Here is an 18,796-nt window from a genome sequence, read left to right on the forward strand (position 1 = left end):
CCAGCCTGCAGCCGAACAGAGCCCCAACCTGCCTGACTCCCTCTAATGGCTTCCTCCTGGGCTGGCTTCCTGTTTGGTGTGGGTTTTTTTTAATTTCTGAAAGGGTTTGATTTGAGACTGACCGGTTTTAGGGCCACTGAGTTGCAGGGCTAATCCAGGCCTTTCTGGGCTGGTGGCTCCATTCAGTTTTCCAGCAGCAGAAGCTGAGCTCCCCAGGCCTGAGCCAGAGGCAGGTGGGGGTGCTTGGCTCTGCCCTGTGTCCTTCAGATTTCTCATTCCTCCCGTCCCATCCCACCCTGCCAGGTAGGTCTGGAGGTTCTGCTGCCTGTCTTGAGAAGGGAGCCGACCCTTGGCACGAGGTGACTGCTCAAGAGCTGTCACAGGCTTTTTTTTTCTGCTTGAATGGGTGACAGACCAGAGGTGACTTGTAGGAACAACCTGGTAATGGAGGTGGTTTGGCAAAGGTCTTAAGTGATGTTCTAGCACTTAGTTTTTCTTGGCTTGGTGGATTTTTTTTTGTGTGTGTCTAGCTCATATAGTACTAGTCTGAAGCCCAGGGGCTGGCTTATGTGGAGAGCAAAGCACTTTGGAAGCTGGTGCAGAAATGGTGTGCTGTTCTTATTATCTTTTCAAATAATCCCATTTTACATATCTTTGGTGGCTTCCTGTAAATGCATTAATATGCTGAGCCAGCCTCAAAAGGAAGTATTTTTGGCCTCTGGGTCTTTGTATTTAAAAAAAAAAAATTAAAAAGTGGTATGACCCAAATTGAAATTGGTTTGCAAAGAAAGAGGTTTTTCATTTTGAATCGGAGCTGGCTGCAGAGGCTGAGGTAGGCAGGCTGCGTGGGGTTGCGCTCGTTCTGGTGTCTCATGTCAGCCTGTCTCCATCCTCAGATTGAACTGGCCATTCTTCGCTTCCCGTACGAGTCCTGGGGGACCCCCTTCCAACAGCTCAAGCAAGTGGTGGAGGAGCCTTCGCCTCAGCTGCCCACTGATCGCTTCTCCAAGGAGTTTGTGGACTTCACAGCACAGTGGTGAGTCTCTGGCAGCGACTGGTGGCTTCTCCCAACCTGGCTGAAGGGGAGCCCTGACCTGTGGGGGTTGGAGCAAAGCATGGGGCTGGGTTTGTCATCCTTTCGGAGCCCGTTTCTCCCCACTTCGCCGTACGAAGGCTGCTGCTCGGCCACGGCAGGAAGCGCTGCCCAGACTGGTTTTGCTCTCAGCCTGACTCACCCAGGCCGGTTGGAACGTGCAGAGGTTTCTCTTCCCCTTTTGCCGTCGTTGCTGCTTGAAATTTTGGTGGTTTCTGGCAAAGTGGCAATGAAACGAGAACGAACCCCTGGCAGCGTCTGGGTGCCTTTGGGTGAAAGCTGGTTTGTGGTTTTGTGGGTACTACGTACAGTAGCTGCTCCCCTCGGGGTGTCCCTCCGCTCCCTGCGTGCTGCTTGGAGCTGCCAGGCAGGGGTGAGCCCGCCGAGACAAGCCTCGAACGAGCCTTGAGACGATCTGCCCACCTGCAGATGGTGGGAAACCATCTCCTCTCCTCCCCATTTGTTCCGGTCTGCGCAGACAAGCGAGGCTGTGCGAGGCAGACCGCAGAGAGCTGCTTGGCTTGTGCTTTTTGTGGCAAAACACCATGAGTTGGCCTTTCCCAGTTACCTGCCCGGCTGCTTTGCTGGTGGTTCAAACCTGCTTGGCCAAGGAGGGAGAGGAGTGGGTGTTGCCCATGAGAAGGGTGTCATGTGGGTTGGCAAGGGGAGATGCCTTGTGATAGACCACATACAGCAAAAAAAAAAAAAAGATCCTACAGCCTTTCTCTCCCATATTTTGTCTTCCAGCTTAAGGAAGAACCCTGCTGAGCGAATGAACTATTTAGAACTTATGGTAAGTGCCGTTTCTGCTGGTCTTTATCACAACGCGTTTCAAAAGTCAAGTGAATGGTCCAGCAGGTCTGAGGGAAATGGGACAACAGGACGTGTGGGTGATTTTTCAGGCACGGAGTTGGATGGGTGTAGTGTGTTGATTTCATGGATGTTAAGGTCTGGGTTTCTAGGTGTTTTTTCCCCTCTGTCCTACCTGGTCTTGGCAAGTTTAGATCTCAAATGATGGTAGTACAGCTGCCAAGGTGGACTGTCCCACTGGGGTTGAACTAGGAAATGCCAAACCTGAAAGCATTAGTTAATCCTTAAGCTGAAGGATGGTGTCCGTGAGAGCCTGGGGAGGAGATTGGTGTCCACCTCTCCCCCAGCACCTCACCAGCTGTGTGACATCCCCCAGGGACCGCTTTTGGGCTTGTCTGTCCTTGGGTGTCAACTGATGTTGTCTTTGGTCTTGTTGGCAGGAACACCCTTTCTTTACCTTGCACGACACCAAAGAGACTGACATGGCCTCCTTCGTGACAGAGATCCTTGGGGAAGACTCCTAACTCAAACCTCACGGCTTCGTGCAGTCCCCTCCATCCTGGCTTCCCCACAGAAGAGCGAGTGAGGACTGGAGTTAATGGTGGTTTGCACAAATCGACTTCCCCAAGCCGTGGGCATCTCTGCCCCATCCGGCCTTGCAGTCTCTTTTCTCTTTGCCCTGTAAATGAAATCCCCAGGACAAGCCTTTTGAAGCGAACACCTTTCCAACTAAGCCACCGAGACCGAAGGCTTGGGAGTTCCCCGCTGATGCCAGCGTATCCCTCCCGGGGAGAGGACTATGCCCGTGGCGCCTGAGTGGGGCCAGGGCACAGGGTGCCAGCGGGCATCTCCCCTCCCCAGCAGCCTGGTGCACAGCACAGGGCTTGTGTTTCTTTGCTGCCTGGGGAAGGCAGAGAGAAAAAATGCTGCTGCGCTTGCCCCACCTTTCTCCCCTGCCCGCCCAAAGCCCCTTCCCCGAAGTCTGGTCTTGCTCGCCTTCCCTTTGTGCCTAGTTCTCTGAGCCCAGGAGCCAACGCAGCTTTTTAGGGGGCTGTGGGGCTCCCTGGGCATGCTGCTGTTCACACCAGAGGCTGTTTTAATGCCTGGCTTGGCATCTTAATGACCGTTTGAGGCAGCACCAGACTGGGTGTCCCCCTCCCTGAATCCATATGCTGCTCCCTTGGGGAGGAAAAAAAAAAAGGCATTTTTTGGTGAGCCCACCTTGACGCAAGCTGCGACCCACTCTCCCCACGGCTGCCCACGGGACTTCATCCAGCACACAGTGCTCCCTTCCCCACGCGGGCACAAAGTGATGGAGGGACAAGCAGGTCCCCGGGCGCTGCCTCCCTCTCCCCTCCAGCCCTGGGCTGGGGGGATGCATCCCCCCTCCGGGCACCTCACGCCTTTCATAGCTCCTGCCTCCGCCTTTCCTGGCTCCTGGAGAAGACGTTGCTCCATCTCCCTTACAACCTGGAGCTCATGTAAGACCTCGCACTGTGACACCCGCTTGTTTCGGAGGCGCGTACTTGCACCCCTCGTGTCCTAAACTGCCTTCGAACCCTCCAGCTGCCCGCCGAGGTGTCAGCCGAGATCGAAACCCCAGTGACTCGCACAGGGGCTGCCGACAGTTGTACATTTTATGTCTATATATAATGGACTTTGTAACATGTTTCCTAGTTTTAATCTAACTTGCTATAAATTAAAGCCCTTTTGTGTGGGAGGAGGGAGGAGCAGTTCCTTCTCCGCTAACAAATCCACTGTGAAAACCTGATGTGTTTCCCCACTCTCCCAGACTGAGCACTCTGCAAGGAGCTACGGGAGCAAAAGGGATTTCTGTCTTCTACTGTATATGATCACGGGATAAACGCACCGGCTGTGGATTTTGTTGGGGGTTTTTTAATAGATTGAGTTTTCAGAGGGATTTTTTTTCTTTTCTAATATATATTTGTGTGTGTGTACATGTGTGCGCAATATATATATTATATATTTTTAAATCAATGAATGTGTGAATGTCTCTGTGGCCAGCAGATTTGGTGAAATGACTAGCATTTTTCTGGCTAAATGTGGGTTGGTAGGGGAGGGGGTCACTAGAAGACACCCTGGCCTAAAACTTTTTTTTTTTTTTAAAAAAAAGCATCTATTTTCTGACTGAATCTTTTAAAAACGTTTTTCCTGAAATTCATGCCCTGGAGGTCTGGATTTCAGGGTGCATTTCCAGTGTCCCAAAGAAAAATGGTGTCCCCTTAAATTCATTGCTCCCCACTCCTGCAGCCCGGGGTTTGAAGCGGTGCTGGGGACCCTCTGCCTGGGAACGGGGCTGCTCCAGCGTTGCTCGACACCATCTATTCCTGTGAGCTGCTCCTGGGGGATGCTGTGCTGGGGCATCATGTGGCAGCGCTTCCCCGCCCCCACCGTGACTGCTCTGATCCCCTTCCCAGAGTTGACACCCAAAAAACCAGCCCAGGCTGAGCTGGAGAAACCCTTTGGTTTGACCCTGACCCCCCACCCCACCTCTTCAAGTAAAATAAGAAGGTGATTGAGGTTCTCCACGTCGCCCTCCTCGGTCCCGCTCTGCGAACCACCCAGCGCTCTCCGGGAGCACCCTTACCCGCTTGGTTTGACAGCTTTGCAGCTGAGATGTACAATTGTAATTTTTTTCCTCCCATAGTTGGTTACTTTGGATTGTTTTTTGTTTTGATGTTGAGCTGGTTTTTTTTTTTCCCTTCTCCCTTTGTTTTGACCCCTTTCCCCTTTTTCTCACCCTGTTTTTGGTGCTTTGGGGAATGGTGATTTTTTTTTTTCCTGTGTGTATGACTTTTTGTTGTTGTTGTTTTCCCCCCTGCGTTTCTCCTCCTGGAGAAAGTCCCAATTCCTGTACTTTGGGGAAAGGGAGCATCTGCCCTTTCAAACACGGGGGAGATGCCTCTGTGGTGGGTTTGGGACCCTGTGGGTGAAGCGAGGCTTTGCTGAAGAGGCAAACACACCACCTCTGTGTGCCATCTGCTCTGCTTCCTTCCACCACAGGTCTTGCCTGTCCCTCTTCACGACGCTTTCCTGCCCCGCTGTGTCCCCTCTGCCATGGCAGGGGGGAACGGCAGCCCTGGGGGGAACCAGCTTGGCTTTAAGGTGGACGAGGCTTTTGACTCGCAGCGGAAGCCCCTCTAGCCTTGTATTTTTTGAGAACGGTCTGTACCCATTAAACCCAGTCATTGTTTTCAATAAAATTCACCCTCAAAACCACTTCTTGTCGCCTTTTCTGTTGCTGTTTGGGCATCAGCGTTGGTCTGGTCATGCTCCTGAGCACACCAGGCGTGGGTGGGTGGCAGCCTGCATTGGGGTCCTGCCACCAGTGTCCTTTCTCCTTGTACCATGGGGTAGTGGTGGTCCCGATCCGGGGGTTGTATGAGATGGGACTCACAGAGCAGCGCCCCAGGAGCTGCACCCCCTGGCCCCCCACAGGGCTCTGCTTCCCCCCTGGGCCGGGCAGGAGGGTGGGTGCTGTTTGCAGGGCTGGAGGGGCTGAGGTCTGGCTGCTTGGGGCGGGGGGGTGCACACCTTGCGGGGTTCCCTGCCCCGGGGGGGTGCCAGGGTCTGGCTGCCGGGGGTAGGGGGTGCTGCCCCGGGAGGGGGCTGAGGCCTGGCTGCCTGGGGCGGGGGAGCAGGAGGGTCCCCGTCCCGGGGGCGGCAGGGGCTGCCCGCGGCCGCGAGGGGGAGGCAGCGCCCGGCGCGGCCCCGCGGGGATGCGCGGCCCCGCGGGGATGCGCCGCCGCCGGGACCCGCCGGGGTTCGCCCCCTCCCCGCGCACCCCCTAACCCTGCTGGGTGTGTGTGCCACCCCCATCCCCGAGCACCCTCCAGCAGTCTCTCGGGGGTGCGTGGCCGGGATTAGGGCCGGGCGGGGGGGGTCCGCGACGGCCTGGGCATCGTCCCCACGGTCTCTGGAGCTGCAGGTTTAGGGGTGTGTGTGCGTGTGTGTTATTTCACCCCCCCATGCAATGGGACAGGGAGAAGGGGAATGGCTCCCTCCTCAATTTTCCCCTGTCAGCCCCACGCCAGACAGGATCAGACCGGGGGCACTGGGTCCCTCAAGCACCGGGAACTCGGTGGCGATGCTCGGCCCAGAGATGGGACCGAGGGGTGTCAGCAATGCCATGGGGGAGCAGGGAGCTCAGGAGAACCCACCGACCCACTCGCATGGCGTGGGGAACACGCTCGGAGGGAGCCAGACCTGCTGCGGGGCCGGGGCTGAGCTGGAGGGCTCTCCGTTTCAATTACCAGCTTAATAGCTACATTGAGACCCATTAAAAATGCATCAGCGCCTCCAAGGAAAGAACTTCAGGACAAGCGGAAAATTCATCACTTTGAGTTCGCTTATTAGGAGAAATGGTGATGTTTTCCCCCTACTTGCCTCAAATACCAGCAAAAAGAGGTTATTTCTGCCCAGTGACTTCCCCATGGGTCTATCACGAGGTGTAAACAGGCAGTGCCCAAATCAGGGTGAGGAGGACACAGCCCTCGCTGCAGAGAAGGGAAAACTCAGCACATCCAACACTGGGAGAGGACATTGGATCGTCAGGGCTGCAGCAGCTCAGCCCTCCAGAATTTAGGTGCCAGCAGCTTTCCCTGCCCTTTGCTGAGCAGCATGTGTTGGGAGGACAGTGTCTCGGAGGGCAGACCTCCCAAATGCACTCTCCCAGCACAGCGTGGGTGTTTGTACTGGTCATACTGGGCCTTTGCTGGGCCGGTGGGTCTCTCCAGCAGCTGCTGAGATGGAGCTCACGCCGTGCCTGAAGAGCCGTCTGTGGAGGAGGGCTGGCTAATAGCATTAGCGGGGGGTGTGATGAGGCAGCCAGTTTTCTGGGGCTGCGGGTTATTTATTTTGCTTAATTTTTCTTCTTTTTCTGAAGGTGCCTGAGACCGTATCTAGGGCAGGTGTTTTTTTTTTCTTTTTATTGGTTCAGGTGGCCTGTGGGCACCTTCTAGATCAATAGCGTAAATTAGAGAGTTCATGCAGGCCATTGGTTTGTACGAGATGCATTCAATCCTCCCCTAATAGCTGTCTCACCCAGAAACTTCCAACACTCCTGCTCCTGTAGCACCTAAGTGCTAATGAGCTGAAGCTGCAGAATACCAATGAGACCTCAGGAATATGGATCAGCCTTTCCAGGCTCAGCCAGACTAGCCAGAGGCTTTAAAATCATTTCAGCTGGTGCCTGGAGGGACTAGTACAGCCCCTCAGAGAGGGAAGGGGTTGAGTGAGGTACGCTTGGGTGGAGGAGGTCTTTGCTGCCCATGATGAGCTGCTGTGGTTGTCTCCTGGCTCTTCTCTCCAAATAGAGAGTAGGTGGCTTGTTTTGGTGTGAGGAGAGCTCAAGCGCTGGTTTAACCATGGGTATCCAGGTGCTTTGGTGCCCACCCTTTTCCCCCTGATAACTGGTCAACCCTGGATATGAATTTCTATGATTTACTCTGTTTTCACCACTAGCTTGGCTAAAGCATCTCCAAGCCTTTTCTGTCTGTCTGAGCAGCCTGGTTTGCAAATCCAGCCTCAGCGTGCGCTTATTTATGGAGCCAGCCATGGGACTGGTCCCGGTATAGCTGCTTTGCTGCTGCATTCCCCTGGGACTTGCTCCAGGGCTGATGGCAACTCCCTGTTGATGGGGTGCTGGAAAATGGGGGTGATTATCTGCTGCCTTCAGCAGGAGCCACAGAGCAGGGGGAAAACTCCCGCCTTGCTCAGCGAACGTGGACCTCCTGGCTTCCCTCTCGGCTTGAAATTCCTGGTGATTTTTCAGAGGTGGAAATGCTAGTGGGGAAACGTGGGGGTGGGAGAAGGAAGCCTTTAGCAGTACAAAGCCTGAAAATACCGAAGGTTGAAGCGAACAGTTTGGGGGGGGCTGAGGAGGTCACCTCCTACACAGGGAGCCCCGGTCCTCTGGCAGCTTTGCCTGGAGGCTTTGCAGCCCCCGTGAGCGGTAGCTGTGGCCCTTCACATGCTGCGTTAACCTTTCTCAAAATACCAAGCGGTGCTGGAACAGGCTGTTTATTTCCAGACGCCAGGAGCAGCGGCGAGTGCTGCAGGCACGTGGGCAGAGGGCTGCGGAGAAGCCTGGCGAGCCAGGGTGGCTTTTGCACTTGATTTACATCTTGGAGACGCTCGGAGTGGAGGAGACTGGAACCTTGATGAACAAAAGCAGTTACCTCGATATTGGCTGTGTTTTCCTTGGTGTCATTCCCTGCTCAGGGCCACTTATGTCTCTTCTAGAGTGATACGCTCTTTTCTTCTTATGGAAGCTGAGATTTCATAAATAAAATCCAAGGTTTCAGACAAAAGCTCCAGCTTCAGTCTGAAGCTGCCCCAAATGCCATGAAGTGTGCATTGTGCGCGTGGCTTCTCCGAGCATTGCTCCTTTGGCTCAGTGAGGCAATTAATTATTTCCTAGGTCATCTCGACCCTCTGCAAAGGCCCTGCAGAATATCAGTGCTTGCAACAGGTCCTGTTCGGTGTCAGCAATGAGAAGTTGTTGAATAATCTTGAGGGTAGCCCAAGATGTGCCCGTGCAATGGAAACTGTGCCTGGTGAGCCCTTGCTGGTGGCAGGCCTAGCTCGTGTGCAGCTGCCCCCAGCCCTGGGAACAGGAGCCCTAGGGATGCTCTTTGCCTCCCCTCCTTGCAGGGCTTGTAATCACTGTGTAAATACACAGCAGCTGCCGTGCGAATCTGCCACTCACTCACCCATATCAATACGGGCTCATGCAGCACAGCCCCGGGGAACAGGGAATGACCTGGCAAAGCTGGGCTGGAGCAATAGACAATGTTGTTGGGTGCGATTTTGGGAGCCCGGGCTAAGTCAGGAGGATGCAGAAGTGCTGGTGGCTCCTAGGGCTCTGCCAGCGCGAGGTGTCAGGGTGGCAGCAGCGCTTCTCAGAGAGCGATACCTCCAATTTGGCTTCCCACCCCATTGGTTTTTTTTAGGGCTGTTGGGTTTTTCTGGAGACTTATGCTGTGGCTATCATGTGTCGGAGTCTGTCACCTTGCTCCATGCCTCATCCAGGGGTTCTTCCCCCTTACAAGGGACCATTGCTACACCTTTCTCCTCAAAAATCTAATTTCCTGGCCCCTAACGTGATGGGAGACACGCAGCCCTGGGTCCTGGCAGAGCCACATCTAATCGCACATCCAAGGATGCAAACCTGGTTCCTGCAGTGCCTCTGGGTCCTGGGACAGGGGTCCTGACTCCTGTGGCCATCACCACTAGTAAAGGGTTGGGTCTTGTTGTTTAGAAAGATGTTTCATGGGCTCTCTGCTATCAGTCTCACCCCAGCTCCCCTCCCCGCTCGCTGCCTTGCGCTGAGCCCCCACCTCTGCAGGCAGTTGGCATCGTGCAAGATGTGTTTTATGGCATATACCTGGCTCACTGCTGGCTGGCACGGCGGTTGGCTGCACTCTTCCCTTTCCCAGCTATAACAGAAGAGAAGCAGAAGCTTGGATTAAAAGAGACTAGAGGCAAGAGGTTTCCAAGGTGCCATAAGGGAGCAGTCATGGGGCCGGGAAAGGGGCTGGCTTGCACTGAACAGCCATGTAGGGATGTGCAGCATTGCAGCTTTTGAACCCCCATCGTTTCTTTCTCCTTCCTGGTGCCAGGAGGGACTGTCCCTGAGGTCCCATGTTGCGATGGGAGCAGGTTTGGGGTTGCCTGAGCTAGGACAGCCATGTCTGAAGTGTGACCCACGTGCAGATCTGGGGCTGGAGGCTGTGCCCTGAGCAGCAGGTGAGGCCAGGACAGATGCTGCTGCCCTGTCTGGGGCTGGCTTTGTACCTTCTTGCTGAAGTTTGGAGGATTTTGAGGTGTTGGAAGGTGCCACGCAGCCTCTCCTCCCAGGACAAGGGGGTTTGGGGAGCCGATGTTGCCCACAGGGTTGAACTGCTCCTCTTGGGCTGGAGAGACACGCAAAGAGCTAAAAAAGTGGGAAAATGGCCTGTTTCCAGCACCAGCTCTGAGTGGGCTGGTGGCACGGGCTGTGCCTGGCTCGGCAGCTGATGGAGCGACACCAGGAACTGGCACAGCTCTCGTACCCTCCCCAGCCAGGCATCCTCGTTTTGCTGGAGGCAGGGCAGGAGGTCGGCGCCCCTAGTCACCCGTCCCGGCTGGCGATGCAGCGCTGATTGAAACAGTGTTTTTCCTGGAGCGCTGGTGCGCGTCGAGTGGCAAGCCGTGCTGCTTCTCGGGAAGGTGGCCAGCCTGTGGAGCAGGCTGTCCTGGACTGTGGCACCTCTCCAAATAGCTCAGAAGGGCTCTGCAGGTTCTGGAAGTGGTGGCGCCCACCTCCCAAAAGCCAGAATGGCCTCCCTGGCTCTGACCTGGCCCCTTTTGGCTTGGAGGGAGTGGGCCAGGGCTGGGATTGAATCCTACGAGGACCCTCCTGCTTCACCAGCCTGGCAAACCTTTGCCATAACTCAGAGTCAAATTGGCAGGAATTTGGGTTTGATGTATTTTTAACTAGTCTGGAGTGCCTCCTCACTCCGTGTTTTGTGAACCTTGCTGGAGGTCTAGGGGAGATTGAAAGGTTGTTTTTGTGGGTGCAAAGCAGCCTCTGTGATCTGTGTGTGGGGGGGTACCTCCCCTCGGGGAGGGGGCTGCGCCAGCACCATGGGGCCATGGTGGGGGTCTCCGCTCCCCTTGCACTGCCCTCCTGAGCTAAGCCCCATTGGCAGCAGGATGCATCCTTCCTCATTGTCCCGCCTCACCCTGAGTTTCTTTAATTAGAGCTCTGGGAGGGATCTTCACCTTCATTCCCCCAAATCTTCCTCTTAATTAGAATCCTTGATCTGGGCCAGAGGGAAGCAGCTGTTCCCTCTTTGCTGGGTGTTTGGGTGCGTTGCAAGCTACTAACCCGATTGCTGGCCACGCAGGGATAGGACAGGGACAGCATGGGGATGGGAAGGGGCTCATGCAGAGGTGGGGGGCACTGGTGTCGTCACCACCCCACCTGGCTTCTCCAAGCATCCTGAGGTGATGCTGAGTGGAGCTGGCTGCTATGACCACCCATGCCTTGCCCATGGGAGAGCTGACATCATCTGAGGTATGAGGGGGAACTGAGCACCTGGTCCCCCCACATCCTTTACACCATGGAGTCCCTTCCCATGGGGGTGCAAATGGCCTGAGTGCCAGCACCCTGAGGAGAGGGCACCAGACCCAAACCCAGTCACTTTGGGTTTGCCCAGCTCCTGGTCTGGAAAAAGGCTGAAAGATGCAGGTGGATGAAGGTGATTGGGGAAGCTGGGACTGGGATTGTCCCTTGAGCCCTGTTTGCCCCCAGGACCCATCATGTGTCTGGCCAGGGTCAGCTATTTCTCATTCCTCCTTTCATTCATGCACTTGTATGTTCAGAGGAAGCTCACCAGGAGCCAGCTGCAGCACTGCATGATCTGAATCCAGCGCTAGCACCTCACAGGGCTCCTGGGACACCCCTGCCACCCATGTGTCCCCAGCCTCGTCACGGCTCGGGGCCATTCCCTGGCATGGTCTCTGCAGCTTTGTTGTGTTTTCTTCCAGAAATAGCCTGAAGAGGTGACTTATCCCTCCCTGCCTGCCTGGGACTGGTGTTTCTGCAGCGATCCATCATCAAAACAACAGGGAAGTGTCAGGAACAATTAGTGAACTGATGGCGTTAACTTTATCAAAGATATGTCTCTTCTTAATGAAACTCGTAGAAGAGAAAGGAAAAAAAAAAGAGTGCTGACAACAGATGTATTATTTCACCTCCAATTTACTGGCACATGCATTTTTCATTCATGGAAGTGACAGATATGCAGATGTACTCAGAGCGGAGCAGGTATAGCTCTTGATGGATCAATTCTTGCAGCACACTTAGGAGAAAGGGACCTGGCTGAGCACGTGGCCGTGCAAGGCAGTTCCCAAAGCCAGCCCCAAATTTTCTGCCCAAGATGGGCTTTAAAAGGCCAATCATTTTTTTATCCAAATCTATGTTCTTCAGCCCCAGTTCTATTCCCATTTTGGGCCAGGAGAGACTTCCACTGACCTTTGTGCTTCGTGTCTCCCATATACTTCACACGCAGTGTCCTGGGCTGACTTTCGCTTGCCTTCCAGCCCCGCTTTGCTGGGGCAGCCAGTGCTCGGTGCAGCCCTGGATGGCTTCACCTCCACCCCGTTTCGGAGGAACACATCCAGCCACAGGCAGTGGAGGCTGGATTTATATTATGGCCATACTGAAGTGGCTTCTTCAGGAGACGCTTCTTTCCTCTGTGAGATAAGTTCTGGCTACTTAGTCCCCATCATCATCCCTTGAACCTCAACGCCAAAGCCAGGTGCTTCTTCCTGGTGATCTGAGTTTGGCCTCCAGAGGTGTCTGAAGCTCTCCTCCCTCCATATGCAGCGTGTTGTGGTTTCTCTTTGTGTTTTGGGGGAGTCACCTCCCCCACGGTGGTGGAGTAGGACACCCTCTAGAAGCTAAGTAGGGTTTCATCTCCTTGTGCTGATGAAACTGAATCCAAGAAAAATATTTGAGGTCTTTTTGCCCCCTCATTAGGAATGGAAGAAGGGAGTCTTTTCTCTTCTGGGTACTATATAACCAGCATGAATTATTTAGGACAAAGCATCTCTCTGATAAATAATATTTTTATGTGGGGAAATTAAATCTGATTTTTTAAAATATAATAACAAAACCAATTTCTCTCTCATAAGTCCTCATATTTCACACAGTAAAGAGATTCCAGGCATCCATTTCTGTATTGATCAGCAAATAGGTCCTTGTATAGATTTAGTTCACCCAACCTTGTTTAATTTTGGATTCATTGATTCAATGCAAAGATCTAGATGAAAAGCAAGTGGGCTGTTTCCAGTGCTGGTGATGCTATTTTTAAATAAATCTAGTGCATGCTAAAATAAATATGCAAAGCATTTTGTAAGTCTGTATATGGGTGGGGAAGAGGAGACCAGATGTACTAAAATATTTAACAAACTTTTTTCTTGATTTCTGGAAATGCATGTTTTATTTAGTAAACACTAGTGAAATTTAATCTCATCCAATATTTGCTCCGACGGGCTGTTCCGTGCCCATCGCCTGGTGTGAGCAGGTACGCGGGACCTTGAGGGAACAGTCTGCGCGGTGACATTGATGCCACATTTAAATGCAAAGCTCATTAACTGTGTCTGGGATTTTTTGTTTGTTTCTTTCTTTTTCTGTTTTCACGTTCATTACAAGAGCAAGAGATGAAATACCCATCTAGAATTCCCTTTCATCTCCAGGCATGTTGTCCCCCTCTCGCCCCCCGCATTGCTCAGATGACAAACTTTTTTTTATTTGATTTCAAAAGATGAGAAAGAATTACAAGCATCTCCGGGAGGCTGGGCTCACCTTACTCTATCCGGGATCCTCCAGAAGGCGGATGTGTGAACTGGCAAAGGCTCCTGGCCCCAAGGGATAGAGTTCATCCTGGGGCCGGAGCCACATCCCAGCTTTTCCTTCACCTAGGGGTGACTATCCCGCAGATCTCAGCCTGCTTTCCTGGGGAGTGGCGTCCCGCTCCGGGCGTACGTGCCTGTCTCTTCAAAAACCTCAGTTTTCAATCCAATCAAATTTAATTGAGTTGTGGTTTTGATCACATCTGACGGCAGCAGAGATCTTGCCGATAATTATATTCCCATGGGTAACGTGGAGATGGGGGCTTGTGTGCCTGTGCTGATGCCACTTGGTCCTTATGAGACACCAGAGAAGCTACACAGAAGACAAGCTCCATCCGTCCTGGGATCAGATCACGTTTTGGGGCTAGGTGAATTTACTGCATGTCTCAATGGGGGCTTAACCAAACAGGCTGTGTTGTTTCTGGTCAAAAAAAGCCAATTTTCTTGGCAAAGCCCTGAGGTGGTCCCATCTCGCTGCAGCCAGGGGCTGCTGGGGAGCACCTCCAGCATCCCCCCCGCTGCTGCTCCAGCACACGTGGGACCCAGCTTGGCCATATCCTGACCTGGCCGGCGTGTGGATGTGTGCTCAGCTCTCTGCCTCCCCTTCGCACCCGCCCTGTCTGCTATCGCTCGCACCAGCACGTGTGTAGCTGGGGACAGCAGTGATTAATTATGGGACTTCACATGTGATTTACACGAATTCACCTGGAAGCGCGGCCCTGGCGGGAATATTCCTGGTAGAGCCGTGCTGCCCCCTGCTCCAGATGCTTTTCTGTCAGCAAGTGTTTAATTGGGCGTTTATTGTGTGTGTAATTTTGGAGGCAATGAAGCAGGCGGGGAAGAGCGAGTTGGCAGCCTGTCCTCCCTCCCCGGTCCTCAGCAGTGGCTTGGATGCAGCAGTGAGAGCGTTGGAGATCCCGAGTGGGTCTCTTGCCTGAGATACTGGGCATTTATCCCCCAGGTCAGGGGGAGAAAAATAATCCTCCATCCTGACCTCAGCGTCTTCAATGAGCCATCAGAGGGACACATCTGTCCCCACCCCAGGGTGCCGGTGCTGCTCCCCCAGGGTATTTGGAGGTGAGGAGATGGGACTCCCCAATGCAACCCCTGGTACCTGCAACCCTGTAATACGGTGCTGCCATTGCATGAGGCCATAAGCCTTGCACTGAGTTTGCAAGGCCTCAGGACTGAGGCTTGGTGGACTTGCTCTGCCTGATCTTTTCTTGACCTCCCACAGCTTTGTTTCACTTGGTTTAGCTCTAAAAGAGGTTTTTCTAATTGAGCAAGTAGCAATGGCTAATTTATTTTACTTCTGTTTGTGTGGTACAGCCCTAGTTTTAAACAGATGACGGTAAGCAAGCAGTTATTCCATGTAGAATGAGATTAATTTTTTTTTTACTAATATAATGATGTGGGATAGAGAAATATAGGCCTGGTATGAAGGTAAACGTGTGAAAAGTGGAGACGCGGGGTGCAACATAGAGGAGTACAGACATGGGGTGGTGGGACATGGCGTCCAGGGTTAGCAGTGGAGACCCCACGGCTAGAAACAACTCACCAATGGTCAGTGAAGGACACGCAGAGCTAGTGCTAAACAAAACAGGTTTTAGGGGTAACAAGGAGAACAAAGAAATAGTATTTAACATATGTAAATGGCACGGTATATAGTAAATTCGGATTTAACATGGAGCTGCAGACCAGTGGAGAAAACGCAAGGTGTGAAAATATTAGTGAACATCTGAAAATGACCCTTAGTAGATTCTACGGTGAGGAAGAAGAAACCCTCAACATGAGCATTATATTCTTCCCGATGAAGACTCCAGATGCTGACCACTCCCGCTCCCCCCCTGCTGCCATCTCTGCCCTGGCTGGGGGGCAGCTGTGGAGGTGGGAGGGAAGGGCCATTCCGGCCACCTGCACTGGCGTGGGGGATGCACCCCTGCAGCCTGGTGAGGAGGATGGGATGGAGAAGGTTTGCTGTATTTAGACAGCCTGTGGGGCAGAGGTTGTACCAGAAAGCGTCATGAGCGGAGGATGCACAGGGCGGGCAGGTTTCCAGAGGGTATCAGTGGTCTCTGCAACAGAGACACCTCCCATCTGGTGATACCCAATCCATGAAAATTAGGGTAATTTCTTGCCATGATGAAACCAACATTCTTTCCCGACTCATCCTTATCAACAATTTATATGAGGGGCTCAGGAGGAATGTTCAGCACAGCCAACTCTACCACAAGTCCCATGAAAGGATTTTAACTGAAGCCCCCGGGTCCTGAACATTCAGGTTGTCCCAAAGGACACTTACTTATATTATTCTTGGGAGCAGTTGGCTAATCATTGTGCCGGAGGGAAAGGTGAAGGCATGGCAGCTTTGCATGATTCCCAGGGAGGGTTGAAGACATGCCTCTCTGGAGAGACGAATACTCTGCTATTCTCTCTGTGAATAATCCAGATTCCCAGGAAAGCCGGAATGGAAAAAACAAAGGACACAGGAGAAGGAAACTGCATTTCTGCAGGGCGTTGAATCCCCAAGGCACTCTCTCCCCTCCTGTAGCTCAGCATGGACCTGTGGTGGCCAGGAGTAGGTCTGTCCATCCGACAGGCTCGGAAAAAAATGAAGGCTGGGCAAATTCAGGGGAGAAAAGCTATTCTCCCCTGAATGCCCCTGACTTCTTTGGAGATGTTTGTTCTCATTTTGTATTTAAGGTCCTAGACTAAGACTCAAGATTGTTAGTTTCAACAACTCTCAGTTGCTTGCCTTTCATTGCTGATTGTTTTCCCCCCCTTTTATATCTTATTTTCATAACTTACTCATTGAGAGGTGCCAAAATATTCAAATCATTGGAAACAAAATCAGGAAGACCTGGGCTATATTTCCCTGTGGCTGCAAGTCAGCAGATTTCTGGGGATTTTCAGCGGATTTCTACTCCAGTGAAGGAAATCAGACTTGATCTCTGTTTTCCGAAGTTTCTGACACTAACTGAAGATAACATCTCCTCTCTGTGGGCACGCAACTGTGGTTTAATGCATCTAATCTCCTTGGATGCACTTGTGTTTATTACGTCAACACTTGTCAACAGCAATTCTGCCACTTCATTCTTTTTTTTTTAACATTTTTTTTCCTGGTCCATTTTTAACACCTGATTGCTCTGTCACCAGCCATCTCCTGTGACAGCTGAGCTTAGGCAGGACATACAGCACCCGTGCACTTATGCCATCCAGTCTGGCTCCAGCTGCTCAGCCTGAACTCTGCCAAACAGGCAGTATGTGGAGTGTAAATGCGTCCTCAGGGGAGGATCATGTGATGTCCAGGATGTCTTGAAATCAAGAGAGGATGATCCAATGCATCCTTCTAGCCCTGCATCTGCAAAGCTACGGTCTTTCCTTGGCCGTGAAGGTGACAATGGCATCCATCGCTATTTTAAACAAGGCAGTGGTGGGTCTCTTCAGACCTAAGTGGTTGGTTCTGGTTTGGCCAAGCAGAGTTGAGCAGTGGCTTCCCCAGGGCTCAGACTGGTGCGACTTAGGTGGAAGGGGCCGAACAATGCTCTGGCATGGCTTGGAGATGGAAGAGGCCCATGATGGTAAACTGCCAGGGGAGGATGGAGCATCGTAGTTGTAGAGTGTAAATGAGAAAAGAGACACTCCTGTAAGAACCCTCCAGATGAAGTGTGTTAGCTTGGTACAGAAGATAGCAACAAGCCAAGAGACCTGAGTATCATGGGCAGAAGCACAAGAGAACATTGCCAAGCCACGCAGCTGTCCAAGAGACCAATGCTGAGCCTGGAGGAGACATGGGGAGTCCGGAAAGGAAACGACGAGGTCAAGGAACTGAAGTGTAAGGTGACAGCTAGAAATAGATGGGACCAAGTGCTATTTCTGTCAGAGGTATCATGGGGAAGGCATGAAGAAATCCAGCCCTGAGATACCCAGCTCCTCGTGCTCAAGCCTTTCCCCTTAAACCTGACATCAACTACCTTAACGGCTCTTCTCAGCCAACCACGAGAGGGGACAGAGCCGGGCATGGCAGCCGGGCACTTCCACCAGTCCACTGGTTTGGTTCAGATCACTAATGAGCTAATTAGTTGCTATGGAAATGCAATGTGGGAGAACTTCAGGAAGGAAAAATTATAGGTAATTTTTATTTGTTTGGGCCCTGTTCCTATAGCAACAGGAGAACTTGTCACTGAGTACCAGTTGGTTTCCATGGAGTTGGCTGCTAGTTCTGGGTTATTAATGCCTCCAAGCACAAAACAGTGCGACTTACCTAGTAGGACTTGTGGGTCGTCCTCCCTCACATGCATGGGAACTTCGCATTTAGCCGAACTCCTGGCTTTGCTTTTGCAATGAAGTGAGCATGCTCCCAGAAGTTGGGTGGGAGTGTTCATCATCAACAGATATAATGCTAGAAGGATCTATTAGATTCCCCCTCCCTTGAATTCAAGACATTCTGCAATGAATAATCCATCACTTCGTAGCTTGTTCCACTTGCAGCGTTGCCTGACTTTTAATTGGATTTTCTCTGGGTTCAGCTTCCAGATGCTTGGTGTTGATCTGCCTTTCTCTGCTAAATTAAAAACTCTTTTAGCACCTGGTAGTTTTGCTGTAAAGGGACTTATTGTAATTAAGTCACTTCTCATCTCACCACAACTGGTTCTCCTGAACGAAGCCATCTATTTCGCTTCAGCCTCTCACTGTGAAGCCTCACCCGTTTTTGTACACCTCTGAACAAAAGGGATGTGGACCCTGCTTTGCAGCCGTGTTGGAGATCTGTCAAGGGACCTCTCCAAACTCCTCCAGAAGCTGAGCCTTGGAACCAGACCAAACACTCCTGAACACTAAAGAGACTGGATTTGGGAGAGAGATTGGTTTTACGCTAGGTTATAATTTCCCTCCCACCAGCTAACTCCTCAGCCTTCCGTAGGTGATAATTACCCAGCAGGAGCTAAAATGTCTCTCTCTGCTTATCAACCCATACTCTGCTTTGAAGGCATCAGCCACTTCTTTCCTACGTACCCTGACCAATTCCTGCAGCCGTGTGAAGCTCAGAGCGAGTGCGCGCAGCCTCCCTTGGCTTTGAAGGTGGTGCAACAGCTACTGCCTCTACCCGGGGAGAGAGATCTCGCTCCAGCTTTGAAGGCAAATAAGGTGAGCAGCGTGTAGATAAACCTGTAATGATATTTGGCTGAGTGCACCTCGCAGTTGGAAGGGAGGTGTGAAGCAAACCAGCTAGCAAAGGGCAGCTACTCATAACCAGCCCTTCTTCAAATCTCTTGGCAAGGTTTGCTCCTGGCCTCGCAGCTCTGCATGCTGTGCTCACAGCTGCTCCTTCACCGTCCGTGAGGCGCAACCCAAATGCCTCAAAATGAGGGTGCAGAGGAGGATGAGTCTGTGCTGAGGGCTGCCTGCAGAGCTGGGAGGAGAGTCCTGAGCCACTGAGGCGGGCCCTGGCTGGAGAACCTGGAGACGCCA

General features: G+C 52.5%; 2 protein-coding genes across 3 annotated transcripts in view; both read left to right on the top strand.

The window, feature by feature from the left end:
* Window positions 1–3,899, top strand: part of MAP2K3 (mitogen-activated protein kinase kinase 3) — a 34,003-nt gene extending 30,104 nt beyond the window's left edge. For both annotated transcript variants that reach the window (XM_064461508.1, XM_064461509.1), the window contains exons 11-13: window positions 897–1,036; window positions 1,841–1,886; window positions 2,344–3,899. In XM_064461508.1, the coding sequence (XP_064317578.1) occupies window positions 897–1,036; window positions 1,841–1,886; window positions 2,344–2,427 (270 nt within the window). In that variant the 3' untranslated portion in view covers window positions 2,428–3,899. The remainder of the gene's footprint in view (window positions 1–896; window positions 1,037–1,840; window positions 1,887–2,343) is intronic.
* A 9,903-nt stretch (window positions 3,900–13,802) lies between these two features.
* PDAP1 (PDGFA associated protein 1) overlaps window positions 13,803–18,796 on the top strand; it is a 145,291-nt gene continuing 140,297 nt past the window's right edge. The window contains exon 1 of the mRNA XM_064461513.1: window positions 13,803–13,809. The gene's annotated coding sequence lies outside the window, so the exon portion shown is untranslated. The remainder of the gene's footprint in view (window positions 13,810–18,796) is intronic.

Source organism: Phalacrocorax carbo, chromosome 10 (genome assembly GCF_963921805.1).
Source record: "Phalacrocorax carbo chromosome 10, bPhaCar2.1, whole genome shotgun sequence".
Taxonomy (NCBI): Eukaryota; Metazoa; Chordata; class Aves; order Suliformes; family Phalacrocoracidae; genus Phalacrocorax; species Phalacrocorax carbo.